Genomic DNA, 27,047 nt, shown 5'->3' on the forward strand with positions numbered 1-27,047 from the left:
CGAGTCGTTTCGTATTGCGAAGTGCGGTTTCCCATAGGAATGCATTGAAATTTAATTAATGCGTTCCTATGGGCAAAAAAAGTCAGAACAAAGTCAAATTTGGTTTACAAAGTGTTTATTAAGTGCTCTTTAAAGGCATACATACTGTACAGAGGATTTCAAAAATTTCAAGCACAAAACTTCAATGCATCCTGGGTATTAACGGTTGTGCGATTTAAAACAAACCAAAACAAACAAACAAAAAAATGCAAAAAAATTTGTCTTGCGAAGCACGGCCATAGAAAAATTTGTCTTGCGAGTCACCAAAAAAATCACAAAACGCTTTCGTCTTGCGAGTTTTTCGTTGTGCGAGGCATTCGTCTTGCGAGGCATCACTGTATTGAGATACAGAGGAGTGGACCACAATAGCTGCACTATCCATCTCAGTCCCTTCAGGCTTATTTACCTCAAGTCAGTGCTGTACATGTATCCACATTGTATCCACTCCATTCCTTGCTGCAACGAACACATCAACTGAGACTCCTATCCTCATTCTGCAAGGAGAGTCACCCCTTTTCAACATTCTCAGGGACAACTCAGGGGAACCACCACACATGCCGTGATTCAGCACCAGAATCACCCACCCCACTGCAATTGCAAAACTTTCCTTCCTTTCAATAACCTCCACACTGAAAATGTGGGAATGGCATGAAAGCAAAGCAACTAAGAAAACATCAGTGTGTGCAAATTTGGTTGCCATCTTACTATTTTTATTCGGGCTCAGGTTTCCAAGGTTCAGACTCAATTGAGAACTATGCCCAGATTTGGTGGCCATCAGAAATAACCTTAGGGTGCCTTGAAGAACCACCATATTATACACAGTGGCTGGAACCTTTTCCTCAGAATATGAACCCTGACCCAGCACTACTATCCAGACTTCCAATGGGAGGGAAGAAAGAAAAGATTTGCTACCATACCTGCCAGCGGATCAACACTGAGGTGGTGGTGTGTGGTGTCACTGTCAAGATAATTGGAGCTTCCTCTGGGGCTAAGAGGAGAGAAAAAGGATGGGTGAACCAAGAGAAGAACCAAGAAGAGGTACAGGATACCAGGAAATGGCAGGCTATGAATCATTATATATCTGGACTTTCAGAAGGCGTTTGACACGGTCCCTCACCAAAGGCTACTGAAAAAACTCCACAATCAGGGAATTAGAGGACAGGTCCTCTCGTGGATTGAGAACTGGTTGGAGGCCAGGAAGCAGAGAGTGGGTGTCAATGGGCAATTTTCACAATGGAGAGAGGTGAAAAGCGGTGTGCCCCAAGGATCTGTCCTGGGACCGGTGCTTTTCAACCTCTTCATAAATGACCTGGAGACAGGGTTGAGCAGTGAAGTGGCTAAGTTTGCAGACGACACCAAACTTTTCCGTGTGGTAAAGACCAGAAGTGATTGTGAGGAGCTCCAGAAGGATCTCTCCAGACTGGCAGAATGGGCAGCAAAATGGCAGATGCGCTTCAATGTCAGTAAGTGCAAAGTCATGCACATTGGGGCAAAAAATCAAAACTTTAGATATAGGCCGATGGGTTCTGAGCTGTCTGTGACAGATCAAGAGAGAGATCTTGGGGTGGTGGTGGACAGGTCGATGAAAGTGTCGACCCAATGTGCGGCGGCAGTGAAGAAGGCCAATTCTATGCTTGGGATCATTAGGAAGGGTATTGAGAACAAAACGGCTAGTATTATAATGCCGTTGTACAAATCTATGGTAAGGCCACACCTGGAGTATTGTGTCCAGTTCTGGTCGCCGCATCTCAAAAAAGACATAGTGGAAATGGAAAAGGTGCAAAAGAGAGCGACTAAGATGATTACGGGGCTGGGGCACCTTCCTTATGAGGAAAGGCTACGGCGTTTGGGCCTCTTCAGCCTAGAAAAGAGACGCTTGAGGGGGGACATGATTGAGACATACAAAATTATGCAGGGAATGGACAGAGTGGATAGGGAGATGCTCTTTACACTCTCACATAATACCAGAACCAGGGAACATCCACTAAAATTGAGTGTTGGGCGGGTTAGGACAGACAAAAGAAAATATTTCTTTACTCAGCGTGTGGTTGGTCTGTGGAACTCCTTGCCACAGGATGTGGTGCTGGCGTCTAGCCTAGACGCCTTTAAAAGGGGATTGGACGTGTTTCTGGAGGAAAAATCCATTATGGGGTACAAGCCATGATGTGTATGCGCAACCTCCTGATTTTAGAAATGGGTTAAGTCAGAATGCCAGATGTAGGGGAGGGCACCAGGATGAGGTCTCTTGTTATCTGGTGTGCTCCCTGGGGCATTTGGTGGGCCACTGTGAGATACAGGAAGCTGGACTAGATGGGCCTATGGCCCGATCCAGTGGGGCTGTTCTTATGTTCTTATGTTCTTATACAGAAATTTAAGTGACAATTTGGTGTTGGTGGTGAATGCTAAAGATCATTACCATCTCACAGGTTAGAGTAGAATTTAGATCCATCTAAGCGATGGGAAAATGTTTCCTGCATGTCATCAGTTCATCCCACTGACTCTCAACTGTCCCGCAGATTAGCTTTCTGCTCTGTGATCTTTTCATGGACCATCCTTAGTCTGCCTAATATTTTTACTTAAAGTTAACTGCAGACTTTCCCATCTACCTCAGCTTTCTGTCTGTCTGCCCAAGCCATACGCCAGAAAATAGAATTTGTCATCCAAAATGACCAGTCCTAATGGCAGCTCCTACTGTTCTAATACAAACACGGCTATGAATCAGTTCCAATTTTGTGGGTCTGTCCTACAACATTTATAGGGCAGATGATAGTAGATCTATTATGAGGACATCGTCTGTTGAGAGGAGACTAGGGCTAGGTGTGAGGTGGATTATTCTATGGAGATGTGATTAGATAGTATTATGGGAGAAGCAAAATCCTTCCAGACTCTATCCGGGTCAGACTTTGTGTTTCAATTGGCTTAATAAAAGACTGGACGCCAATGACAGGGTTACTCCAGATGGGCTGGAAGATATGATGCAATGGCTTTAAGTCACAGGCAATGCCTTTTACATTACATGACATTTTCGTTTCTTATAACTGGAGGAGCCTATTTCTAAAGCAACCCCAGATCCAATCGATTCACTTACCAGCCTGTAGTGTGGTGAGTGACTCTGACTCTTCACTGTATTCACTGTCTCCAATGTCGTTGGTTGCCTTGACCCGGAATTTATAGGTGGTGAAGGGCTTCAGCCTGCAAGGGGAGCATCCGATAATTGACTTGACCTTGCAAGAACAGTCTATTCTGCCTGCCCTCTGCCTGCTGAGCCATTAACTCCCAACATTTTTAGCCAACCTGTCACATCTAAGTGATCTGATGGATAGTCTCACTCAATAAGTGGCAGCAGGAAAAGTTGGCTCTGACTGGGAGGGCCATCCTCCAGATAGGAAGTCCAGCATAATCCTTTAACTTGAAGAGCCCCTCCAAGTCAGACCATAGAACAGACTAGCAAATTTGGGCCCCAAAATAGTTGTTGGAGGCAACCCTGCCTTCCTTTCCCATGAAAGACCTTCCTGCAACCCATCTGCTGCTATCTCACCTGCTGACAGTGAAGGATGTGGTGTTGTGATTGACAGAAGCAGAATGTAGTACCCATTTCCCTGCAGGGAGTTCACGTGTTTGCACAGTGTAGTACCGGACTGGTGAGAGCCCATCACTGCCTGGTTCCCACGACAACAACACACTCCTTGCCTTGACATCTTCCTGTAGTACAACTGGCTTGCTGGGAGGTTGGGGACGGTCTAGGAGTGACAGAGGCATATGTCAATGAAAGCTGGCACCACAGAATGAAAAGGTCAGGACAGTGACAGTACAGATGCACTACCACACATATGTAACAATACCATAATCTAGGACAAAATTTAACTAGAGCACAGTGTATTTTGCACTAGAATCCTGACCCTTTATATGCTTTACAGATAGAGTCTAGACATGCATCTTCACCTTTCTTATCCCATCCAACGTTTATCGTGTTGGTTTATTATAGCAAAGAATGTTAAGCCACAAATCATAGTATTAGCACGAGAGTCAAAAAGTCAGTGCACTTTTTGGATTTTGCATGAACAAAAAGACGAGCCTTCCAGCATTTTAGTACGATATTCCCATCAGACTCTTTAAAAAAGACAGCAGCACTATAACTTGTGTCCATGCAACAGATGAGGCTGGATAATCTTTTTCTAGGTGAATTGTGTTTGCCAATTTTTCCGATCTTTGGAGGAGAAAATTTTGCTTCTGAGAAAAGCAGAGTACAGGCATTCAAACAATTTGATAAAAACAAGAGAGGAAAAAAAGGAAGAAAAAAATATTCATGAATGGGCGGACTGGGACCATTGCTTGCAGAGGAGTGATGATGGGGGATAGCTCTTCTGATGTTCAGAGCTATTGCTTGTCTATAAAGCATAATCCTTAGTTTAGTAGGAAAAGAAGGAATATGCTCAGTGCTTCATGTAGTAAGAAGAATAAAATACTGTATGAATAAAAGCATCATTTACAAAAGGTCACCAAATAGCATAGGAATGAGATGGAGGTCAGGTTGTTCATCACCGGTCATGCTGTAAGCCCTATCAAACGGGTGCCTTTCACAAACATGCAATCTGGTTGCTTAGCTACAAATGATACTTCTGTAATTTTTATGGGTGGCTTAATTATTGGACATGATGAACATACAGAAAAGAAATCTGGTTGGCAGATATCTGTAGCATACTCATATTTTATTTGCAGTGAATAAAGACTTCTGTAGCTTGAGAGATGGATATCCATGTAAACACACCAGGAACCAGCCTCATCTTTATGTCAGGAAACTCCATTAGCTGAAGGTGGACACATTTTGCAGAATAAGGTTCAGATTAAACATAATACCCAATACTGCAGAAGGGAAATGGCTGGAGAAGAAAGTACAGTATTAAGCAACTCCCCACCGATCTTCTGCTTAAGCATGAAGCATTCTGGTGTTGCCTTTTTAAAAGAGTCATTGGGAGAAAGACACATGAGTTTGTGCATCATTCTAGTTTGCACCTGAAGCAAAAGAATTCTGGACCATGTCACTTCAAGAGGAGGCTTATTTTTTAATACCCCACCATGTAAAAAACCTCCCTGTAGGTAATAAATTAGTGCATATGAGAGAAAGGATGGTATAGCATTTTAGGCCTTCTATAGATATGCAAGAACATTTTAGTACATGCAGGAAACTGTTTATGCAAGTGAACAGTCAAGATATTATCCCCTCCCCCGCTAGATGAAGTGGAAGAGTCCAGCATTCTATCTCCCCTGCTACCAATTCATTCTGTGGGATGTGCAGAGCGGTACTGAGTCACAAACAAGTTCACTGAAATGCATTGGCCCTGGTGCATGGAGCATATATTAGTATACCTTGTGATCAAAAATATAACTCACATCTCATTTTAGCCATCATGGCCCTTCCTGACATATTTACCTCTCTTCTCTGTGGTGACCACTAGTGCCTCTGCTGCCTCACCCCAGCCTTTCCGGGTCTGTGCTGTGATACGGAAGAGGTAGGTGGACTCTGGCCGGAGATTAGTGGCAGTAAATTGACGTGCACTAGGGTTGAGTACTTCCACGCTGGCAGAATTGGCAGTGGTAGTGTTGAGGCGGTGGGTGATCTGGTATGCTGCATACAATTGGAACATGTTGCTGTTAGTAAATGCTTGGCAGAAAGGGAACTATCCCATATTGCTATCCTTGTAGCTGGCCAAGAGGGAGAAGCCATCCCAGGTGATGCAGATTCAATCACAGAAGTAATTTTAAAAGAGGATATCCTTGGACCTGATCCACAGTTTGTAAGCTGCGTTGGTGTCTCTTATCCTCCCAGGATTCCTCTGGTGGCATTCACTGCCATCCAAAATGGTGGACAGAGGAACAGAGCAGCAGTAGTTGCTTAAGCAACTCTGGTCTATAATCTTTGTGTAGGGGTTACCTGCTTACCCAGAATGATACCATTGGGAGCAGCAGGTGGCTGCCAGATGAGCCGTACAGAAGTGGTTCTTACTTCAGGGAAGAGGATACCCACAGGGGGCCCAGGTACTGTAATAAACCAAGGCAGAGAGAACGGGTGTTCAGACAGAGATATCAAAGAAGAGAGCAAGAAACAAAAGGGGAGAACGAACTGCATACATACACGGACACATATATTTGCACACTCACTGGCACACTACACCAAAAGATGACACTCTTGCTCTGTTTATTTTGAGATTGGGGCTTTGTTTAGTGAAATGGGCTTGCTGGTACTGCAGGGCCAAGGTCCTACAGTGATCATCAGTATAATGTACAGATCTGGTGTAGTGCAGTGGCTAAGAAATTGAGCTGGAATCAGAATTTCCCTGGTTTGAATCTTGCCTCTGTCATGAACTCACTGGGTGGTCTTAGGTAAACCACAACCTCACATTTATAATATGGAGAAAATAATATTGACTCATTTTACAGAGTTCTTGTAAGGAATGCAACAAGATAATATATGGAAAATGATTTGAACACTTGAAAGTGCTATACAAACGCTAAGTGTTATTGTAATCCCAACAAATAGTACTGCAATCCCACAATGCATGGGCTGAATTTGTCCACAACAACTCTGTGTGTGTGTGTGTGTGTGTGTGTGTGTGTGTGTGTGTGTGTGTGTGTGTGTGTGTGTTAAGGCTTCAGCTTTGGAACTAGGGCCAGCCCAAGACCTCCTGACACCTGAGGCAGCGTGTTAAATGCTGTTCTCCCTCACCTGATGATGTGCCAGCTTCTACTCCTTCCGATCTCTAATGTGCTTACTCAGCACTCCCCTCCCCTCCACATTTCCTCTTCCCCTCTGCCCCCTCTCCCTTTTCCAATCCAGGGAGGAGGAGCAATGAAGGCAAGTAGACAGACAAAGATGGATGCCCTCCACCAAACTGCTGCCTGAGGTGACCACTTCAGTTTGCCTTATAGATGGCCCTGCCCTGCTTCAAACACCTCACAGTTTCAACCATTCCAGAACACTCTGTCTTTTTCTAGATTAGTCTTCCCTTCCTCTAATACTATGTAATTACGGCAGGATGGACAGGGTGCTGGACACTTACCATCATCCAGTGTACGCTCGAGGATGGGTGTGTTGCTGGGTACACCGTCACCAATGCGGGTGAAAGCCAGTACCCGGATCTCATACAGAACATACTTGCTCAAGCCAGTGAGCTGGGCACTCCGTGAGGCATTGCCGTCCACCAACCAGAATTGGGCCCTTGCATCTGAGTCCTTCTCCTTATACATGACCTAAAAGGGAAGTGACAGAAATGATGGATGTGAGGTAGAGATAATGGGTCCTCCTTCTCCAATATTTCCTTCAGTACTACAGATGGGCTGCAAAGCTTCACACCTCATGAAGCTTGGAAGGTGATCACTGGGTTATCTCTTGTACAGAGACCAAAGATTTGGAGACAGAGGTACTGAGCATTGAATGTAAGTGGCCACAGCACAGTGGAAGAGCAGCAGCACAGCACTGGTATGATGGTGAGCATTGGGGTGGAAGATAGGGGCAGGTGCCTGGCATAGCAGGGATCTGGTGGTTGAAGCTAAGGGCCAAGGCACTGAGAGAGACAATGAAGCTTGGTCTGGAATGACAGGGGTCTTCAGTATGGGCTTGAGGAGCACTGGCAAATCTTGATGTGTGCAGGGTGGTGGAAGAGAAGGCCGTCTGTCAGGGAAAGGTTATTCTTTCCAATACTCACCTTGTAGCCCAGAACAAGCCCATTTCGTTCAGCCTCTGGGATGTCATTCCACCGCACCAGCATGGAAGTGGAGGTAGTAGCGAGGGCTGAGATGTTGGTGGGCCCAGATGAAGGCACTGTGTGCAAAGAGAAGAACAGGAGAGTCCATGCCACATTGCCCAAGTCCTCTGAGGGGGCTCTGTAACAGACACACTGTGGAGTCCCCACAACAAAACCCAGAACTCCACATGCAAAGTTCCAGGCAGGCAATGAGGGGACTGCTAGACTGTCTCAAAGCCTAGAGACAAGGCTGGGGTGGGGAGGGTACCTGACTCCCGGGTTCGCCCCATCACGGTCTGACTCCACGGCCCGGGCCCAATGGCATTGAAGGCCTGCACCTGCACTCGGTACTCAGTCCACTCTTCCAGGTCCTCAATGGTGAATTCACGCTCCACACGGTCATGGATGGTGTGGGCCAGCGTGCGACCACGCCCATCTAAGCGTGAGTAGCGCAATCGGTAGCCCACCGACTCAGGGCTGCCATTGTACTCTGTCTCTGGCAATGGCTGGGGGGAATAAAAGAAGTGTTATAGCTGTGGGCCTATTGCCTGCCTCTCACTTGTCCCAAGGGAAGGTCTACATCACAGAGTATGAAGAACAACGGGGGGGGGGGGGAATCTTGAAGTCATGAGATAGCTGTCACCAGGAGATTATTGTCAACAGTGATAACAGGAAGGAAAAGGGACTGTCCTTCACTAAGGGGACGAACCCAGTCTGTCAACCCAGACCGATCCTCCTCCCCTATTGCTGACTTCACACAACTGGAAAAAGGAATTTTTAATTCCTCAAAAATTAAAGGGATGATCTTCATCTTCTTGGCTTGCCTCCTAACAGGCAGTGCTGTCCTGGGCCTGAACTCCACCCCAAAGGGCTACGGTCCATTTTGGGGCTGTATCAGGTTCCACTGGCTTCCCTCTTGGGCTCTCATGAGATTCTCTTCCTTCTCTTCCCCTAATCTCTTTACTGCTTCTTTCCTTCCCACTTTCCGATTCTTTCACCTTAGGATTTCTGCACCCTCCTTCCCCCTCACTAGCATGTCCTTCTCTTTCCTCCCCTTGTCCTCCTCCTTTCTCCTCCTTCTGCTTTGTGTCCCCCCTTCCAACTCTCTTGCGCTGGCTTCATCTCCTCCCTTTCATGGTCCCTATTCTCTCTGCTTCTCCTTGGCTCCCTCCTCTCCTTGCCCTCTGCAAAGCTTCTTCCTTCCTTTCTGCCTCCTCATCCACCATCTGCTTGATGCCTTCCTGCTGCCCATGCTTGCTTCAACTCCCAGATTGATGCCAGCTGCGCAGCTGACAGAGTATGGGAGGAAAGTCCCATTAAGTTCACATCATTCAGGAAAAGAAGGGGTGTTAACCCATTTTCCACAGAGTTATTTTCTAGTTAAAAATCCCCCTTCTGCCCTTATTTACCCAAGAAGAGGCTACTTGCAGCAAATAGTTGCTTTGGGGTGCAAATATTTATTTGGTGGGGAATTTTCTTTAGTGAGAAAATGATGTGAGAAGACAAAGTGAACACCCCCTTTCCTTGTGGTTCCAATCAGGATTCGATCCTCTGCAGTGGTTGCTTTTTGGAAACCCCTTGTGATTCTAAGCATGCTAGATATGCATTTAGATGAGTGTGTTGTTTTGCCCACATTCAACCTTGTCTGGGGTTTCTAACACCACCTGCCTCCATCCAACCCTGTTGTTTACAGATCCATCCTACAGGTCAGCAGTGCCAGGGTGAACAATCCACTGTGATTTAGCCTCCACTGCTGCTTTGCTACTCCGTAATTTTCCCCAACCCCATTAGGGGACTTAGTGCCTGCTTATGCTCCTGCTCACCATCCATCGCAGCCAAAGGCTGGTTTCACTGGCTGTGCGCAAGGTAATATTGGCAGGAGATACATCAGGGGGAGCCTGCAATGTCTGGATCCTGCGAGAGGGCTGGCTGGCTGGGCTGGTGCCTACGATGTTCACTTGTCGCATGCGAAAGCTGGTGGGAAAGGTGGGGAAATGCATCAGTTCTGGGAGCCGGCATTAATTCGTTTATAGCCCTGTCCTAACTAAATCCCCTCCACCAATGCAGCCACACCACTGGAACACATGCCACATCCTGTGGAGGAGGGGGACAACAGTCACAGAGGTCTACAAGTAAGGGAACATTTGTTCCCTTACCTGCGGGCAAGCCTCAATCAGCCCAATGAGTCACCTCAGATCTGCAAAAGCTACTTTGCTGGGCCAGGTCTGAGGAGAGTAAGGGAGAGGGAATGGGGGGAAAATGGGACAAGGATATTGGCACAATTTGCTGCCACTGATATCTGCTCTGTTCCACCTCCCATTCTGCCCCTCCTTTTCCAGACACTCCCTCATTCTGTCCCCTCTCCACCCCATTCCCCCCACACCTGGCTTATTGGCTCCATTGGGGGCAGCAGGCTGCACATGCTATCAGTTAGTTAGGATTCAGCTGTCAATTATTTATATACCCCCTTAAGAAGAAAGAGTTCTCAAAGTGGTTTACAAAACCGGAATGAGATAGTTCCCTGCCCAACAAGGGTTCACAATCTAAAAAAAATATAGGAGAATGTTCCACGCCAGGCCTTTGGAACTTTCACACTCACACGGCCGTGAGTGGCCTCCATGCTTTTTAGCTCCTCTCCTTTCCTCTTAAGAAGAACATCAAGATGCAGAGAAGAAGAGAGAGTTAACACGCATTTCTTTAGTCCAGGGCTTCTCCAACTAGGGCATTGCAAGGCCCCAGCTAGAGGGCTGTGGACTCTGCCCCCTTATGGGGTGGGGACAGGGGGGAGGCACTGACATGATCCCCAGGATCACATCGCCAAGGGGGCTGCAGGGACTGGCATGCACTTACCAGTCCCAGCAGCAGCCTCCTGGGGGTGCAGGGAGCCCTGCACAAGGTTTCCCAACCTTCAGAAAGTGAAAGCAGAGCAATCGTGCTCCACTTCCAGTTTTGCGGAGGCAGGGCACGATAGCTCCACTTTCACTTTTGAAGCTCCAGGGAGCTCTGTGGATGGTCGCATCCTTCCCCCGCCCCTGCTGCCTTCCCCACTCCCCTGCGAAGACTTAGTGGCTCTCTCAGAGTTTGAGAACCACTCAGGCTAGTCTTTCAGATCACTCCCCACTTTGATCTATCTAGTCTATGAATTAAGGGAAGAAACACAGGGAAGCCCTTAATGACATTCACACCCATTCCATTTAAGCCACATCATACCCATCATTCAGGAGGTAAGAGAATCAGATCTCTGCCTTCCTACAATTTGAACACTGGATCAACCTCTCACACTCACCCTTTCCCTGCTGCTTACCTGGGAACACAAAACAGACAACTTCCCAATAAGTTAAGAGAACTACTCAAAGGGCAGCCCACTTACTTATGACAACATAAATGGGAGTGCATGTGTTTTGGAAGTTATGTGAGGGCATGTATCCCCAAAAACAGTAACCTGCAGGCTTGAGCAGCACCTCCCTTGACTCTATCCCAGCACCCACCTGTAGTATGTGTAGGGATTGAGGTTGGGTACTTCCATGGAGCGGGCATCTGGCTCATTGAACAACTGGTGGATAAGGGTCCATTCTTCACTCTCACCAACCTGACCCACCTGTGGGCAAGCAAAGCACACATGCAGGGCAATGCTGACAGCATCACTGCTGATATTACTGCCTGTTTTTATCTTTGCCCTTAATATAAAAAAATTATTAAAGTTTTTTTTAGCTTGGTGCTTGTTTTTCTCAGAAACTGAAAAGAGGACAACATTTGCCTTGTATTTTTACACTGTAAAGAAATCACTTATTGTGCCCGTTTAGACAACTGGGAGGACAAATTGCTGCTATCTTGTTATTCATTTTTACATTATTATTTATTGAACATGTTGGCTGCCTTTCTACAGGAAAACGATGTGTACTCAAGAAGGCAATTCTCAATAAACATACAAAGAGTACAAAGGAGAAAAACAACTACCAGAGTAAAAACTCTGCACATAAGAGCACTTCATAGCAATAAATTGGTATACTTCTGAGGAAGCAAACTCTGCCTTTCCCCAGCTTCTGAGATTTCACCAAGCACTGTTCACACACCTCCAAGCCTCTCAATGCAGCAAGGATTAGAAACCTGTTTCTTTAAAAGACAGAACAAAATCTCAGAATGATGAATCTGCCCCAGTTTCAAATTCTGTGATTACCCAGTATAATTGTGAACTACACACAGTCCTGCCAATGGTTATTGTTTTCTGTTCTCCTTTGCTTACTCTCTGTCCTGAAAATGCCTTGCCCTTCCCTTCCTCCTGGCTCTCTCAGTTATGCGGGGGTGGGAATCTAAAAATCTAAGTGACCTGAATTAACTAAACTGAGCAACGTTAATGCATACAAAAATTAATTTGTACATTTCACTCTGAATAAGAGTTTCGACTTTGTGCCACAGAAATGACACACGACTCATGGTAGACAGGATTCTTCAACATGAATACAACAGTACTATCCTGGGAAAGTGATGAACTAGAGAACTCTTGCCATTGTTCGCTTTCATGGTCATTGCTTACCTGAGCTTCCACCTGCCACCTAGAAATGGATGTCTTGCCATCATAACCAGGACGAAATTGAAGGGTGACTGAACGAGGACCGATGTTGGAGATGCCCAGGTTGGTAGGAGGGCCAGGAAGTTCTGTGAACACAGAAAAAGTAAAAATGGAACTCAGGTGTCTGTTACGCAAGAATGATAAGCACTGATTTGCAGCCCAGTACTGTTGGGTTGTTGTGTTGCCATAAAGTGCATTCCAGCAGAGCAGTGCACTTCATGGCTGTCACAAAATGCAAAGTGCATAGAGTGCATAGAGCTGGTTGCCGCCACAAACAGTGAGCAATAGCAGCTGGGCAACAGCAGTCACTGCGAAAGCCTCAGTGATGTTAAGTTGACACAAGGGTCAGGTGGTGAGTGGGCAAAATGGGGTGGGTGGGGGAAGAATGGGGTGGGAAAAGGGTAGGGGCAAGGGTGGAAAGGGGGTAGTTAGCAGAAGCAGCTCTGCCAATATCCTATCCCCCTTTCCAACCTTGATCCATCTACTTGTGTCCACTTGAAATTTTGCCAGCAAAACTGCTGGTGCAGGTCCAAGAAGACCCATCAGGGTCCATTTGCTATCAGGCAAGGGAAGTTTGCCCCAAGGCAAGTGAACAAACATTCCCTCATCTTGAAGAGGCCTCTGAGACTTGAAACTGCCCCCACAGGATGCAGCACACGTCCTGCTGGCACAGCTGCATCGACACCAGGAAAGTTATCTTAGATTGGGCTGTCAGTCATATTTTGTCTTCCCCAAAATCATAGAAACTCAAGCCCAAACTACATGCAAAGTTAAATGGATGTTAATCTTCTGCTTATTTTTCTTTCGTAAATGAAGAGGAGTGACATTTAGGACTATCGTATGGGGAAGGGGGAGATTTTTCCTCCAGTGTGGTAGACCTGACACAGCCCCCCCCCCCACTCCAGACATGGTAGCTGCAGTTTGTTCTGGCAACAATAGTACCAATATAATGAGCTGGTCCCAACAGAAGCTTTTGTCCCAGGGCAAATAGGTAATAAAAAGGATGACAATTTTCACTGGGACTGTGGCATGGGGAGGAAGGGTTAACCCCTCCACCCATATCATGCTTCCAAACCTGATCATCTCTCTGATTGCTAGTTACAAAAGCAAAACCAAAACAGAAGGGTAGACCATGCATTTCACATAACGGATAGTTTGACCCTAATTTTGCCCAAATCCTGCACTGAATAGGATGTCTTCAACTAAGAGATTAAAGGCACAATCCTAACCCCTTATGTCCGTGCTTTCCAGGACTGGCATAGCAGTGCCAATGGGATGAGTGCTGCATCCTGCAGTTGGGTGTCACTCACGGAGGCCTCCTCAAAGTAAGGGAATGTTCGTTCCCTTACCTTAGAGCTGCATTGCGTTTATTGACATAAGGGGTTAGGATTGCGCCCTAACAGAAGTAAAATAAGGAAGTCTCACAGGATTGTGTAAATTTCAGTTTGCCAGAAACAGACAGTGCTGGGAGCAAGTGTGATGCATGGTGCCAAAAATGTCTTTATGATTTTAAAAAAAGTTGTTGATAACACCACCGAACAGATGAAAGAATCTTTATGTGCCAAACATGATAGCAGATTGAGAGAGGGAAAAGTCATTACTCTAGGGGTAAAATCCTTACTAACCACAAGCATAAAAGCATGCTTGAGGTTATCCATTGAGCTTGCTCAAGGGTAAAAAAAAACAAAAAACACGTGTGCAAAATTCACCACAATGGAAGTCCCATCTCCATTTACAACCCTCACTGACACATCAAGTATAGAATCAAGAAAAGCAAATCCCACATTTTATGAGTAGAATGATTCACTGTTTCGTGGAATGCTAAGAAATAAATGCCACCATGGGACTAACCTAGAGATGAAAAAGATAAAATGCAAACCACAATTTTCTTTTCATCCTTACCAGTAGTTTTTGTCCACTGGGGTCATTTCCCAGGGACCAACTACACATTATGAACATATGCATGTAACAAAACTCTGCTGACTGCTTTTCTTAGGAATAAAGCAGCTTTTGAAGATGGTAGTTTTGAGCACAGAAGCAGCAGAAGAAGGGTGTACTTAATTCTTTCTCTGTCAACAACATCTCTTACACTGTCCATCCCGCCCCACAGCTGTTATTTCCAACAAGCGTTTCCAAGAGCAAGGCAAGTGCCACAGGGTTCCAAGGGCAATATGGGATCAGGTTCATATTTGGACCTGCTGGGGGCAAGAGGGGGAAAGATAAAGAAGAACAATTTGAGGGTTCCGTTTTGCTGCAGAAATCAGCATCCATCTCTCCTTCCCCATAGGTCCTCTGCTGGAGAAAAAAAAAATCTCTCTCTCCTGAACTTGCTTCTTCCTAGAAAAAGCACCCATGGAGATTGTTATATGCAGATGTGTGGTTTGTGTGGTTTCTTCCTCAAGCATATAGGAAGCATATAGGCCCAGCAGCAGTAAATTCTTTTATGCCAGTAACTAAACAACCTCAACTGTACCCAACAAACAAGCTGAGGAACAGAAAACAGAAGAACAAATGAGTTCCTGGAAGCTTATTAATGATGCATTATGAGACTGCTACACCCTTGGATTGGGTCTGCCAATGGCACAGCCTCAAACAAATATTTGAAGTGATTCGAATATTCATCAAATGCAAAACTCCCATCTCGTGAAGGTCACGAGGGGACCTGTCAGTGTTTTCTATAATTTCATATTCATTACTTCGATGTTTGTTAATTTAATAATGCTGAAGCTCGTGAGTAGTTGGTTGTTGTCGGATTGCGAGGGGCACGTTATCTGCTCGCACGAACAAGACGCACACTTGAATTAATTGAATTACTCTCAAGAACAAATACTGAACCTAATTGAGATTGGCAAAGTCAAAGTTCGCACAGCCAAACTGAATTAAATCAAATATGAAGAAAAACTATCTGTTCATGAAAATGCATCTTCAACATTCCGTTCACGAGGGCTTGAATAAACTAGATGTAGATTCATCCTTAGTAAGGGGAAGAGCTTCCTTTGTTCTCACTAAGCTCTTAATGTCATAGCTTTGGTTTAGTGCTTAAAGGTTAGAAAAGCAGCAGAAACATACAGAAGGTTTGAGTTAGTGTCTGCCTCGGTTCATATGCCACAGATTTCCATTTCCTGCCTTGAAGGCTTTGGCCACCAGAGTACAATTACAACAATGTCCAGTGTAAAGCTCTCGACACACACACACACACACACACACACACACAGAGGTCAGGTCAGGTCAGGTCATGTCAGGTACAGATGGGAAACATGTAGGAAGGCACAACTGTGTATCCACAGATTGGCTGTTACTCAAAAAATAATAAAAACACCACCCACTGAGCTTGCTATAGGATTGGAATCTCCAGAATAAACAGAAGCTTTCTGCAAGGCCAGAAGTTCCAAGAATCCTTGCCACCCTTGTACTGTACTGTCAATTAGCTTGCTGCAGGCAGGACCCCTAAGACAAGCTCACCTGGAGGTACTCCAGAGGAAATGGTGGAGGAGGAAACCTGTCCCTGTCCCTTGGAGGTCATGGCTGCCACTTCAATTGTATAGGTGGTAAGGGCCGTGAGACCAGTTACACGGTATTCCAGAGTGACGTTAGGCAGGTAGTGTGTTACACGTGTATTTGTACGGTTGTATTCCTCCCAGGAGATCCGGTAGCCTAAAAGAACCCAAAAAATACACAGGCATACAACTACAGAACTTTCACTACTACAAATATGTGAACAAAACACCCCAGCACATCATGTGGCCCTAAGCTTGAAGCTTAGTCCTTCTCAGCTGGCCTTTTCAGATTCTGGTTAATGTTGCCGCAGCACTCCCATTAGTCTTTTTTGCTCATTAGTCTTTTTTGAAATCTATTCACTACAGGCAGGTTTGCTCCATGAAGTATAGGAGAAACAGATGTCATGGTTCCTGTTTGCCTGTGCTGAAACAGAGCTGAAACCAAGATGGTTCCCAGGTTGGGAATCCTTCTACCTAGTTCAGCGTCACTATAAATGATATCATGGCTCTAAAGTACAGACAATCTCTGCAGAAGCTTTACCTAGGTAGTAAAAAAACCCAACAACAAATATAAGGTAGGTGGTCTTATTGAAAAGTGGAATTTGTAGACAGAACATAGAGTTTTAAGTTGCTCAACTGTGATTTTGCTAATAGCATAATGAAGAAAGAAGTTCCCCCTCTCTAACCTCTCTTTGTCCCCCTGTTGGCTGGTGGTGTCTCTTACCTGTCAGAACACCATTCTTTTCTAGGGGTTCTTGCCAGCTGACCTTCAGAGATGTGTCCAGAATCTCGTTGAAGCTGAGGTGTCCCACTGGGCCTGGAACTAGCCAAACAAACAATCCCACCACTCAGAAAGATAAGTCAGAACAAACAGTGTGAATTCTTCCACGAAATAAAAAAAAAGGAAGATCCTGGTCACTCACTCTTCCCAGGGAACATATTGAAAACCCCTCTTAGATAGAGTGAAAAGATGACTGCAGCAGACACAGCCAAGATGGCGTTACGAGCCTTCAGAGAGTCACTACATTCTCAGCAATGAAGTGTCAGACTCAACAACTGAGGCAGTAGCAGACTCAGACTTCCACAGTGGAAGATGATGTTTAACCCACCTTGACTAGTGAGTTAGGGGGTGGGTAGACCCCCTGTTTCATGGACATACAGGAACCCAAGAGCTGTGCCTGTGCGCAGCTCCAAAGGGAAGGGCCGTACCATCCTCATGGGTGCGCACCAGCTGTGGTGGGCTGCGGGGTCCATCGCCTGGTGTGGTGAAACACAGCACAGAGGTGAAATACTCTGCAAACTTTTTAAGTCCTGAGATGTAACCCACGTGGATATTGTCTTGGAAGTTGGGCCGCACTGTCACCACAATCATGTCTTCTTCTTGCGCTGGTTCCCAGGCAATCAGCTATGGGAGAATGAAAGGATATCATGGTTCTTATCAGAAGCAGACACCTCTGTGAATCCATTAATTATAAAGACTAGTGATTGCAAGGCAGGGGGCTGGCAAAAAATGCATCAGGCACACAGAAGTGTGTGTGTCACAGTGGTTGTCACCTGGCCAAGTTTTAAACTGGTCTGACTATTTTAGTTTGTCACTAAGAATCAAAAGAAAAAAGAAAAACAACCTCAGTGTAATGCAATTAATAATATTTGAGCTGCATGCAAATAAATGTATTAATATGGGAAAAAAGAGCAATGACTGGTTCCCTTTTCTGCCACATGAAAAGCACAACATGCTAAAACTCAAATTGCTCCAGGCAAGGACATCACTTATATGTTGCTGGGATGCTCAGGCCCTTTTGAAAGTGTCCCTGTCACATCTCCCCCCCTTCCCAACTTCATGATCAGAACAGAATGTTCATGATCATGTAGTCTGTCTAACCACCATCCTTAAGCAAGCAAGAGAAATTCAGCAAGTCACCAAAGCTGCCAGGGAAACAGTGAGGCAAAAAAAGTGCCAGCCTTGATTTAAAGACTCCCCAGTGGCAACCAATTGACCGCATTGGCAAACTGTGCCTGGGGTTAGTTAGGAAAGATTTAAAAACAGGATATTGTTATTGTGGTGTTGATGCTCTTCCTTTCTAAAAAGTTCAGAGCAGTTTATACAGGGCTGCCAAAGGTGTCCCATCTAGGCAGTGACCAAGTCCACATCTCCTTAGCTGCTGGAGATGATACAAAGGCCCTGTGTGTGGTAGCAGGTGAAGAAGGTCTGCCAACAGAGGTAAGTTGGAAGGGTGGGAGGAATGGGGCAGGGGGGGAAGGCATAATGGGGGAGGGCAGGAGGCATACCAGAGGCAGGAGAAGGTGGCACCTGATGTGGGCAACTTGTGCCAGATGCTATCCCCTTCCTTGCCTCTCAACACGCTCCCTTTCTCTTCTTGGATCTGCACCAAGAGCTGGCACGGGTCCTCAGACCCATTGGTGATTGCGAGGCTTATGGGGAGGGAAGGGTAAATATTTTCCCTTGCTTCTCCCAATCCTCCTGATCCCCCCCCCCATTGCAGCATAAAAGCACAGTCCTTTTTGGCACATCCGCATACTGTGATGGGGAAAACCATAGGACTGTGTTGCTAGAGCCCTCAAGTAAATGCTACTGTTTCTCCTTCTTAGGACTCATCTAGATCTAAGCTGACTGCTTTTCATCCTTCCCTGGAGATATGTTTTAGCTCTTAAAAGGGCAGCATCTGGTAAGTGATGCTACGTGGTATGTGGGTGCAAGTGCAAGTTCTGTAAACAGAAAATCTTATAAAAATATTTCTGAATTGTGTGGAGGTTTTTGTGAAGAAAAATGAAGAGCTATTATGTTCTTTGTTTTTGAACTGCCCCTGCAATCCAGTCATTACAGCTCATGCCCAGAGGAAATTATGAAGTGAAACTGACCTGCTTATTGTTTTTGCCCAAGTTCAGGGATAAAAACCACAAAAATTATAGGCTGGTTGAAAAAAAGAAATAAGGAATTGATTCTTAGATTATGTTGCATTCAACAACCCATGTGCTGCCGTGTAGGTGTAAATATTATACTTGTCACTGAAGCATTTCCCTGAACAATCAGCATCATTGTATAGACTGTTAATAAATGGCATACTTAATGGCTGTTGGTTTTCATGTGATGACAGCCTTTTATTAATGTTGTTGTCCAGAGTTAGAAATCTGCAGTACAGAATATCCAAACAGTGAGATGAACCCTGAGATTCTAGAACAGGGGTCTCCAAACCCCAGCCCAGGGGCCAGATGCGGCCCACAGTGGGCCTCTATCTGGCCCGTGGCCAGCCTCTTGTCCCCTGAAAACCTCTGGCCCACTCAACTGAACATGACCAGAACTGTGCTCTGATTGCATCTGAAGGGTGTTCTGAGGACCAGAGAGACTGAGTGAATGAGCCCACTCATTCATTTATTCATTCATCTAAGTTCCATCTCTAATTTATTTAGTTAAATTTTATATTTCAATTTTTTCCCGGCCCTCAGCACTGCTCCAGATATTTCATGTGGCCCTCTGGCCAAAAGGTTTGGAGACCCCTGTTCTAGAATAATCCTGTCCTCTAGTTTAGATCTTCCTGCTTCTAGCAGGGGGTTGGTCTAGGACTAGGTGGTCTTGAAATCCCTTTCCAACTTTATGATTCTGTGATTCTGATTATAGAAAGAAATGTTGAACAGCTGAAGTTCTTGAGCCATTTACAGTTTTGTTCATTAACCTTAGTGGAATATAGAACAGTGGAATGACTAGGAAAAGTGTTGTGAGACCTTCAGTCCTAGATCACAGTATTAAATGTTACTTACTTACACTCTCATTCCCTTACTAAAGATCTCTTACAGGGAAGGGAACTAGCGGACCTAGGGCAGGGCAAGCCGGGCAGATGTCCCAGCGCTGACCCTCTGGGGGAAGCTCCACCAGCCTCACCCCCTCCCCACCCTTTTGTCCTTTTCTTAAAGGAGAAGGGGTGCTCATGATCTCTGCTGGAAAAGCAGTGAAATGCTGAATGCTCGCAGGCCCTCTATGCACCCTCTGCACTCTTCTCCTCTCCTCCAACCTTTTCCAATCCCAGGACAAGGGGCACGCTGGGAAATGGGAGACAGGAGGGGAAGAAGGTTGTGTGAGGTGGATGAGGGAGGGAGGCTGTACAGAACGGGGGATTGTTCCGCAGGCACTCAGGACTCTCCACTGGCTAAGTATCAGCCAAGCAGCTGACCTGCTTCTGCAGCCCTACCCCCCTTAGCCAATTTCTGTCTACTCAGAAGTAAGTCCCATTGTGATCAATGGGTCATACTCCCAGGTAACTACATAGAGCTGAGGTATTCAGTCTGTGCTTGGGGCCTCCCTAGGGAGGTGTGGCTATCCTCCAGGGGTGTCCTGAGGCATCTGGGGGAGAGAGGTGGCTGTAGCTGCTCAGCTCAGCTGCACCTGCTGCCTACTTGCTGCTTTTCTGTGGCTGTGAACAAGGTGGGTGGGGCAGTGTGAGGTGGGGAGGTGGGAGAGAAGGCTGGCTGGGCAGTAGAGGAGGTGCTGCATCTCATCAGCACAGGGTGTGCTCCTGGCAGGCTTCAAACTGGGAGGGTAGAGTAAGTACAGGCAGTGCAGCGCTTTCCTCTGTTTGGGAAGGAGGGAGCCCAGCCTGCTCTTAGTGGGGGGTGTCCAAATGCCCCAGCCTGCATTCCTCCATCTTGCCTGGGGAATAGGGGTGGCATCTGCACCTGCTGGGGTGTAAGTGTGTGAGCAAGCCCCCATCTACCTCGGGGATGAGTTGTAATCTTGCTCTGTGTGGCTGCAATCCTAGTCACACTTTCCTGGGAGTAAGCCCCATTGACTCAAATGGAACTTACTTCTGAGTAGACCTACATAGGTGTGGGGTCTGTGTCAGCTTAACCAAGGATCTTCACCTTTCTCTTTTTCCTCCCCCTTCAAAAAAGAAAAAAAGCCACTCTTGATGACTTTGCCTCCAAAAATTGACTAAAAAAAATAAAAATACCAATTCCTTTTCAGCCATCCCCCCTTTTCCTCCTGCCTCCTTTTCTTTTGGGGGGGGGGAGTACTCTGTTGGCTGCTATTATATGACAAAAGGCACAATCCTAGCTAGGTCTACTCAGAAGTAAATCCTATTGTGTTCAATGGGACTTACTCTCAGGAAAGTGAGGTTAGGATTGCAACCAAACAGCCTCTGGGTCTCAATTTGCAATTAGCAGAAACACAAAACAAAGTCTTCCCCTCCCCCAGCAAATTAATCACTTCTTCCCCCCCCCTTTCCAAAACCCTCTACGTGTACTGCTAACAAATTCAGGGCACAATCCTAACCAGGTCTACTCAGAAGTAAGTCCTATTTTGTTCAATGGGGCTTACTCTCAGGTAAGTGTGGTTAGGATTGCAGCCTCAGGGTGCTGGCAGCTGTTTTTTTGTTTCTAGTGTATAATTATAACACCATCATCCCCATTTTGGGGGTAACTGAGGTGTTGTTTCCAAATAAATGTGCTCAGGATTATGATTTATGGGAAACTTCTTACATTGCATTTTAAAGATCCAGAACACTTTAGGATGCAGTTGTCTCTGAGAGAATGCTTTTGATCAGATATTTTCAGAGTTCATAATGCTACTTAAGACAGAACTGTATGTGTGGGAGATGTGCCAAGATTGTAAAATATTCATGACCCTGTGACAATTTAGGGCCCAATCCTATCCAGTTTCCCAGTGCCAGTGGGGAATAGCTATGCCAGTGGGGCATGCACTTCATCCTGTGGTGGGGAGGCAGACACAGAGGCCTCCTCAAGGTATGGGAATATTTGTTCCCTTACTTTGGGACTGCACTGCAGCTGCACTGGTGTTGGAAAGTTGGATAGGATTGGGCCCTAAGGCTGCAATCCTAACCTCACTTTCCTGGGAGTAGGACCAATTTAACACAATAGGACTTACTTCTGAGTAGACTTGCTTAAGATTGTGCCCTAACAAAGTAATGTGGCACAAGTTTTTGTAAGCTAAAGTTATTTCATCTACCATTTTTGCACTGCTATCATCTATAATACAGTAATAATAATAAATTTAATTAAATCATGGGGAGGGGGTGCCAAAATGTTAGTTTGCCCAGGTGACAGATGGGCTAGGTACACCACTGGGGAATGGGGTGTGTCAAGAGCTAGAAGGAGGAGATTATTGGCTGCAGTGGCTCTACTGATACACTACTTTTCATCCTGGCTTCAATACACCTTCCTGGGTCCACTCAGAGTTGTGCCAGCCAAAGGGCTGGTGCAGGTTCAAGTAGACTTATTGGGGAAATGGAGGCTTATGCTGTGGTAAGGAAATAATAATAATAATAATAATAATAATAATAATAATAATAATAATAATAATAATACAGGTATTTATATACCGCCTTTCTTGGTCTTTATTCAAGACTTTATTCAAGGCGGTTTACATAGGCAGGCTTATTAAATCCCTGTAGGGATTTTTACAATTTGAAAGAATGTTCTATCTTACAAGAACCACAACATTCAGGTGTTACTTTCTTGATCTGGTTTCACATTCTGGCCTCCATCCTCCCACGCTCAGAGCAGATGGAATAGCTCGGCTTCAGCTTGTCAGCTGCTTCAAGGTTGCACAGCGCTGGTGGCCTCGAACTGGCGACCTTGTGGACGTTATCTTCAGGCAAATGGAGGCTCTACCCTCTAGTCCAGACCTCCTGCCCAACAAATGTTCCTTTACCTTGAGGAGTCCCCCAGACTCTCCCCCACACTGCAGGATATAGTGTGGCTGCACTGGGGAAGGGATTTAGTTAGGATTGGGCAGTTACTTTATATGTAACAAGTAAGATCTTGGGATTCTAGCTGAGGCTTAGGGCAGTTCAAAGGCTTAGCCAGTGGGATAAGTGCACAGCGTATCTCAGGAAAGACCTTGTCGCTATTCCAGTAGTATTTATAGTTGACCAAGGAGCAATTTGCTTCCTGCTGGAACAGAGCCTTCTTGCAACTCAGGAACTGAAGCAAGACCACCAGTAGGCAGGTGCTAAAAGCCTCTGGGTAAAAGCCCAGGAAAAGCATTCAGCTCTTGGGGCTCAGATCTCCAGTATGCCCACTCATCTCTGACACATCAACATTCCAGGCTGGCCGACTGGCACCTATGCTCAAGTGACTTTGGTTAGACCTGGATGCGTGCAAGCGATTTATGATTCTGGCCTCAATGCAAACTTGCACAATTACCCCGAGAGTCTCCCTGAGAGCCACAAGGAGTTTTTTTAAAATCCTCTTCTTGGCTTTCTGTTCCTCTGATCTTTTTTCCCCTTCATCTGCAACTCTTCAAAGATGTACAGAAAACAGAAACTTGCTGGGATTAAAGGTTGCTGGTTGTTGCTCTGAAGCAGAGGTGTCTGCTGAAGGGGCCATGAATAGAGAGCTATTTTCTCTCCTCAGAGATCAGCATGGGACTGAATTTGTAAGTCTGGTCTAAGCAGGAAACAAATTAAAAAGCACTAAAAGTAGCCCATTCACAGCCCAGAATGGACACCAGAAATTTTTTCACTATTTGTGACTGAATCCATTTCTCTCATACAAGTGAATGACTGCTGTTCACGCCTATGGGGAAAAGTTCAGGACTGAACTTATATATTATCTTTCTGTGAAGAGTTCAGGGTGCTATACAGTCCTCTCCCCTCCATTTATCCTCTCAACTGTCCTGTGAGGCAGCTGGAAGAGTATACAGTCCAAGGTCATTCACTGAGTTTCATGGCTGAATGGAGAATTGAACTGAGTGTTCCTGGTTCAAGTCCAACATTGACCACTATATCACATTGTTTCTTTCACTAGGGGAGGCTGCTGCAGTGAGAGTAAAACCTGCCCTCCATCCCTGATGTACGGTAGCTCAGATTTTACAAGCAGGAAGCCTGTGTGTGTCCATACAACGCATTTCTGGGCGGAGATGCACTCCATCCCCCTCCTCCCAGAGGTGCTTGCAATGTGCAAACCCTCCCACCACACACATCCTACCTGTTGTAACAATGAAGATTTTGCTAGGGATTTTGTTAGGGATTTTATTGGTAGACCAGGGACAGACTGCACTTGCTCCCGATGTGGAAGGGATTGTCACTCCCGGATTGGCCTTTTCAGCCACACTAGACGCTGTTCCAGAACCACCTTTCAGAGCGCGATACCATAGTCTTTCGAGACTGAAGGTTGCCAATACATTATTGGTAGAGTTAACATTAGCACAGTGTAACAAAGCAGAATATGAATTCCTCACAAACCTAGACAGATCAGACCAGATTATACATATTGCATTTGTAGTCAGATATGCCTCAGTAGCTGTGTTGGCTTGAACCTTGCCCAATCTGAGCTGAGCTTTGGGCCTCTAAACTGCCCATTTATTGTCTGGCAGAGGGATGGCTAACTTCTTAAGTCTCCGATGCCATCTGTTCTAGCTGCTCAGAGAGAACAGCTCATTTGAATTCTCTGCAAGGGAAGACTGTTGTAGGATGCAGGACACCCAAGGCCATTCACATTAAGAGCTTAATGCCACATAAAATGAAAATGTGTTAACAGATCCCCCACACTGATTTTGACATTTTTATAAGAGAAACAACTGCGGAGAAGGAAGATCTAGAGCAGTGCTTCTCACTGTGGGCTCCTAGGAGCTCAGGGGCTCTCTGAGACCCCTTCAGGGGCTCCATGAACACACCACAAGTGGCAGCTATCTGCCTCCTGCCCAGTTTGTTCGCCCATCTGTCTGTGCCACCTCTCTTGCTCGTGGCTCTCCTTCCTCATTCCCCTCCTCTTCTGGCTCTTTGCCTGTGTTCAGCATTGGACTCAGCACTGCACCACTCTGTGAATGCGCCAGCACTCTGGGGCTCCCTGAGACTCCATACTCTTTTTAGGAGTGTAAAGGACTCCAGTGACCAAAAAATTTGAAAACCGTGGATCTAGTTTAAGCAGAGGAAGGATTAAGCCCTCCAAATCCCTTCTCCCCTCCAAATCCCTTCCTTCTAAAGCTGTTTGTTCTGAAGAAGGAAGAGGCCAAAGGGATTCTGTTACACCTGTTTCTATGCAATGCATATTTGCAGGGCCAGCATCCAAGGTCAGCCAGATGGGGCACTGGCCTTGTCCTGCCTTCCCATTTGCATCTGAACTTCCTCAGAGGCCCATGAGAGCTCCATTCAGAGAGGGCAGATGAAGTGGCTGCCAGGCATTCCTACTTCCTACTTCTAGCCAGGGAGCTGAGGAAGCCCAATGGTGCTCCATAGACACTAATGGTGCCAAGTGCCAGGGGCCTAGGAATCTCTTGCTATTGCAAGATGAGGAAGTGCCTTCTAAAATAGGTAAGAGCACTGGTTGGCAACCTTCAGTCTCGAAAGACTATGGTATAAGCCTACAGTGCCCAGTATTCCCAGGCGGTCTCCCATCCAAGTACTAACCAGGCCTGACCCTGCTTAGCTTCTGAGATTGGACAAGATCAGGCCACTCAAGGAATATGGGGCTCAGATCAAGGCATAACACTGCCTTCATCTAAGGCCAGCACAGCGTAGCCCAGAATTTCAGGTAGGTTTTTAAGGTTGAGAAAACCCATCTCCTAGGCTGGATGTAATTTATGACCTGCCAGGAGATGAAAGAGGGCCTAAAAGGCATCAGGGAAAAACAGATGGGACAATGTGGGGATGAAGCATATTGCATTTGCTGTGGTTAGGAAGAATAGCCGTGGCTCATTTGGGTCATGATAGCATCATAGTCTCATATGTCACAGTATCATAGCCTCTTGAAAACACTAGCGGTGCAATCCAATGCATGTTGGAAGTAAATCCCATTGATTTTTATTGGAGAATCAAGAAAGGAGTGCATTTGCTTTGGATGTGGGAGGAGACAGAGTGCCAAGTGCCTATGCAGTTTGAAATCAGCAGTCATTTTTCATTCTCAGTATTTTTGTCTATAAAATAGGCATTAGAAGACCCTACCTCTTGGATGAATTGTAAAAGCACTGGGTAAGATAGCCACTCTAAAAATAGTTAATATATTTTTTTAAAAATCTGAAAAGTGTTTAGGTACACTAGTGGAGCTTAAATTGTTTCCTTCAGATCCTCTCTTTATTTGGTGTTGATTAAATATCAATTAATGGCAAAAAGGAATGGTTGGGTTTTAATAAGTGTGTGTACTTATTCATCCAAAACAATATTCAACACAGGCTGCCTGATTAACTGACGCTGATAACAATGCATAATCAGCTACTTTGTCATGGTGTTACATTCAAGGATGTTTGGGTGTTTAATTGGCACGGTGCAAGATAGCCTATAGCAAGTTAATTAGATACTAATTAGGCCTCCAAAAATACTAATCAAAAATACTAAGTGGCATTTAATAAGTATGTTAAGTATCCTTCTTAACATTGGTTATCTCATTTGGCAGCAATTAAATTCCCGAACTTCTTTGGAGTAGATTAAGAAACAAGTTTTAATGTTTTAATTCAATTTAATTAATGCAAATTTGAATTAATTACAATTTGGAACTGAGCACACGAGGCAAGGCTCCCATATAAGTGCTATGTCATAGTAAATATATTTTAATAGACAAGCTTGAAGGAATGAGATTAACCATTGTTTTAAATTTAAAAAAATTAAGTAAAATCCTTTTAAAAAAAAAAGGCTAGTTATAGAATAACAGTAAGCTAAGAGGACAGTACAAATTCAAAATATCTACATGTGAAACAGAGAGCTTATTCTATCACCTGGTTGATCAACTAAAAGATATCAATGGTCAGTCAAGACAAACACTGGAGCAAATGTTTTACCTTGCAAATTAAGTTGCTATTTCGGTTTGGAGCAAGTAAGTGCAGTAGTTTCCCATAATGCAATGCAGAAACTAAAACAAGTAGCCATGAAGAAAGTTGGTTCATATAAGGAGTTGCAATTGAAAACTACTGCCAAATATATTTGAAATTATACCATTTGTGTTACACAAGTACGTGACATGAAAGAGACTGGAAGCAACTACACATTTTGGCACACCTACCTACTTTCTACTGTTGCACTGGGGATTGCTACCCTTTTGGTGGCTCAGGTATGGCTGTCCACAAAGAAGAGAGCTATGTGCTGTCACATTTTGTGTGAGCTAGAGCCCTATGGCTGTAGGAAAGCCGGGAAGAGCACCGTACTTGAGAATTGCAGACATGGCCATAGTAATTGGCAGCCTCAGGAACAACCCCATGCAATGATTAATGCACCTAAAGCAGCTAATGAAAAG

The 27,047-nt window shown here is 45.3% G+C and overlaps 1 protein-coding gene across 5 annotated transcripts in view; it reads right to left on the bottom strand.

Annotated features, from left to right (window-relative positions):
* The window catches only part of SDK2 (sidekick cell adhesion molecule 2), a 357,514-nt gene that overhangs the window by 30,768 nt on the left and 299,699 nt on the right, over window positions 1-27,047 (bottom strand). For all 5 annotated transcript variants that reach the window (XM_066618344.1, XM_066618341.1, XM_066618343.1 and 2 more), the window contains exons 19-32: window positions 17,058-17,253; window positions 16,573-16,671; window positions 15,814-16,005; window positions 12,316-12,437; window positions 11,270-11,379; window positions 9,605-9,755; window positions 8,050-8,287; window positions 7,743-7,858; window positions 7,098-7,287; window positions 5,980-6,078; window positions 5,471-5,665; window positions 3,578-3,779; window positions 3,128-3,231; window positions 957-1,027 (exon numbers count right to left, since the gene is read on the bottom strand). In XM_066618344.1, the coding sequence (XP_066474441.1) occupies window positions 957-1,027; window positions 3,128-3,231; window positions 3,578-3,779; window positions 5,471-5,665; window positions 5,980-6,078; window positions 7,098-7,287; window positions 7,743-7,858; window positions 8,050-8,287; window positions 9,605-9,755; window positions 11,270-11,379; window positions 12,316-12,437; window positions 15,814-16,005; window positions 16,573-16,671; window positions 17,058-17,253 (2,085 nt within the window). The remainder of the gene's footprint in view (window positions 1-956; window positions 1,028-3,127; window positions 3,232-3,577; window positions 3,780-5,470; window positions 5,666-5,979; window positions 6,079-7,097; window positions 7,288-7,742; window positions 7,859-8,049; window positions 8,288-9,604; window positions 9,756-11,269; window positions 11,380-12,315; window positions 12,438-15,813; window positions 16,006-16,572; window positions 16,672-17,057; window positions 17,254-27,047) is intronic.

The sequence above is a fragment of the Tiliqua scincoides genome, chromosome 2 (genome assembly GCF_035046505.1).
Source record: "Tiliqua scincoides isolate rTilSci1 chromosome 2, rTilSci1.hap2, whole genome shotgun sequence".
Taxonomy (NCBI): Eukaryota; Metazoa; Chordata; class Lepidosauria; order Squamata; family Scincidae; genus Tiliqua; species Tiliqua scincoides.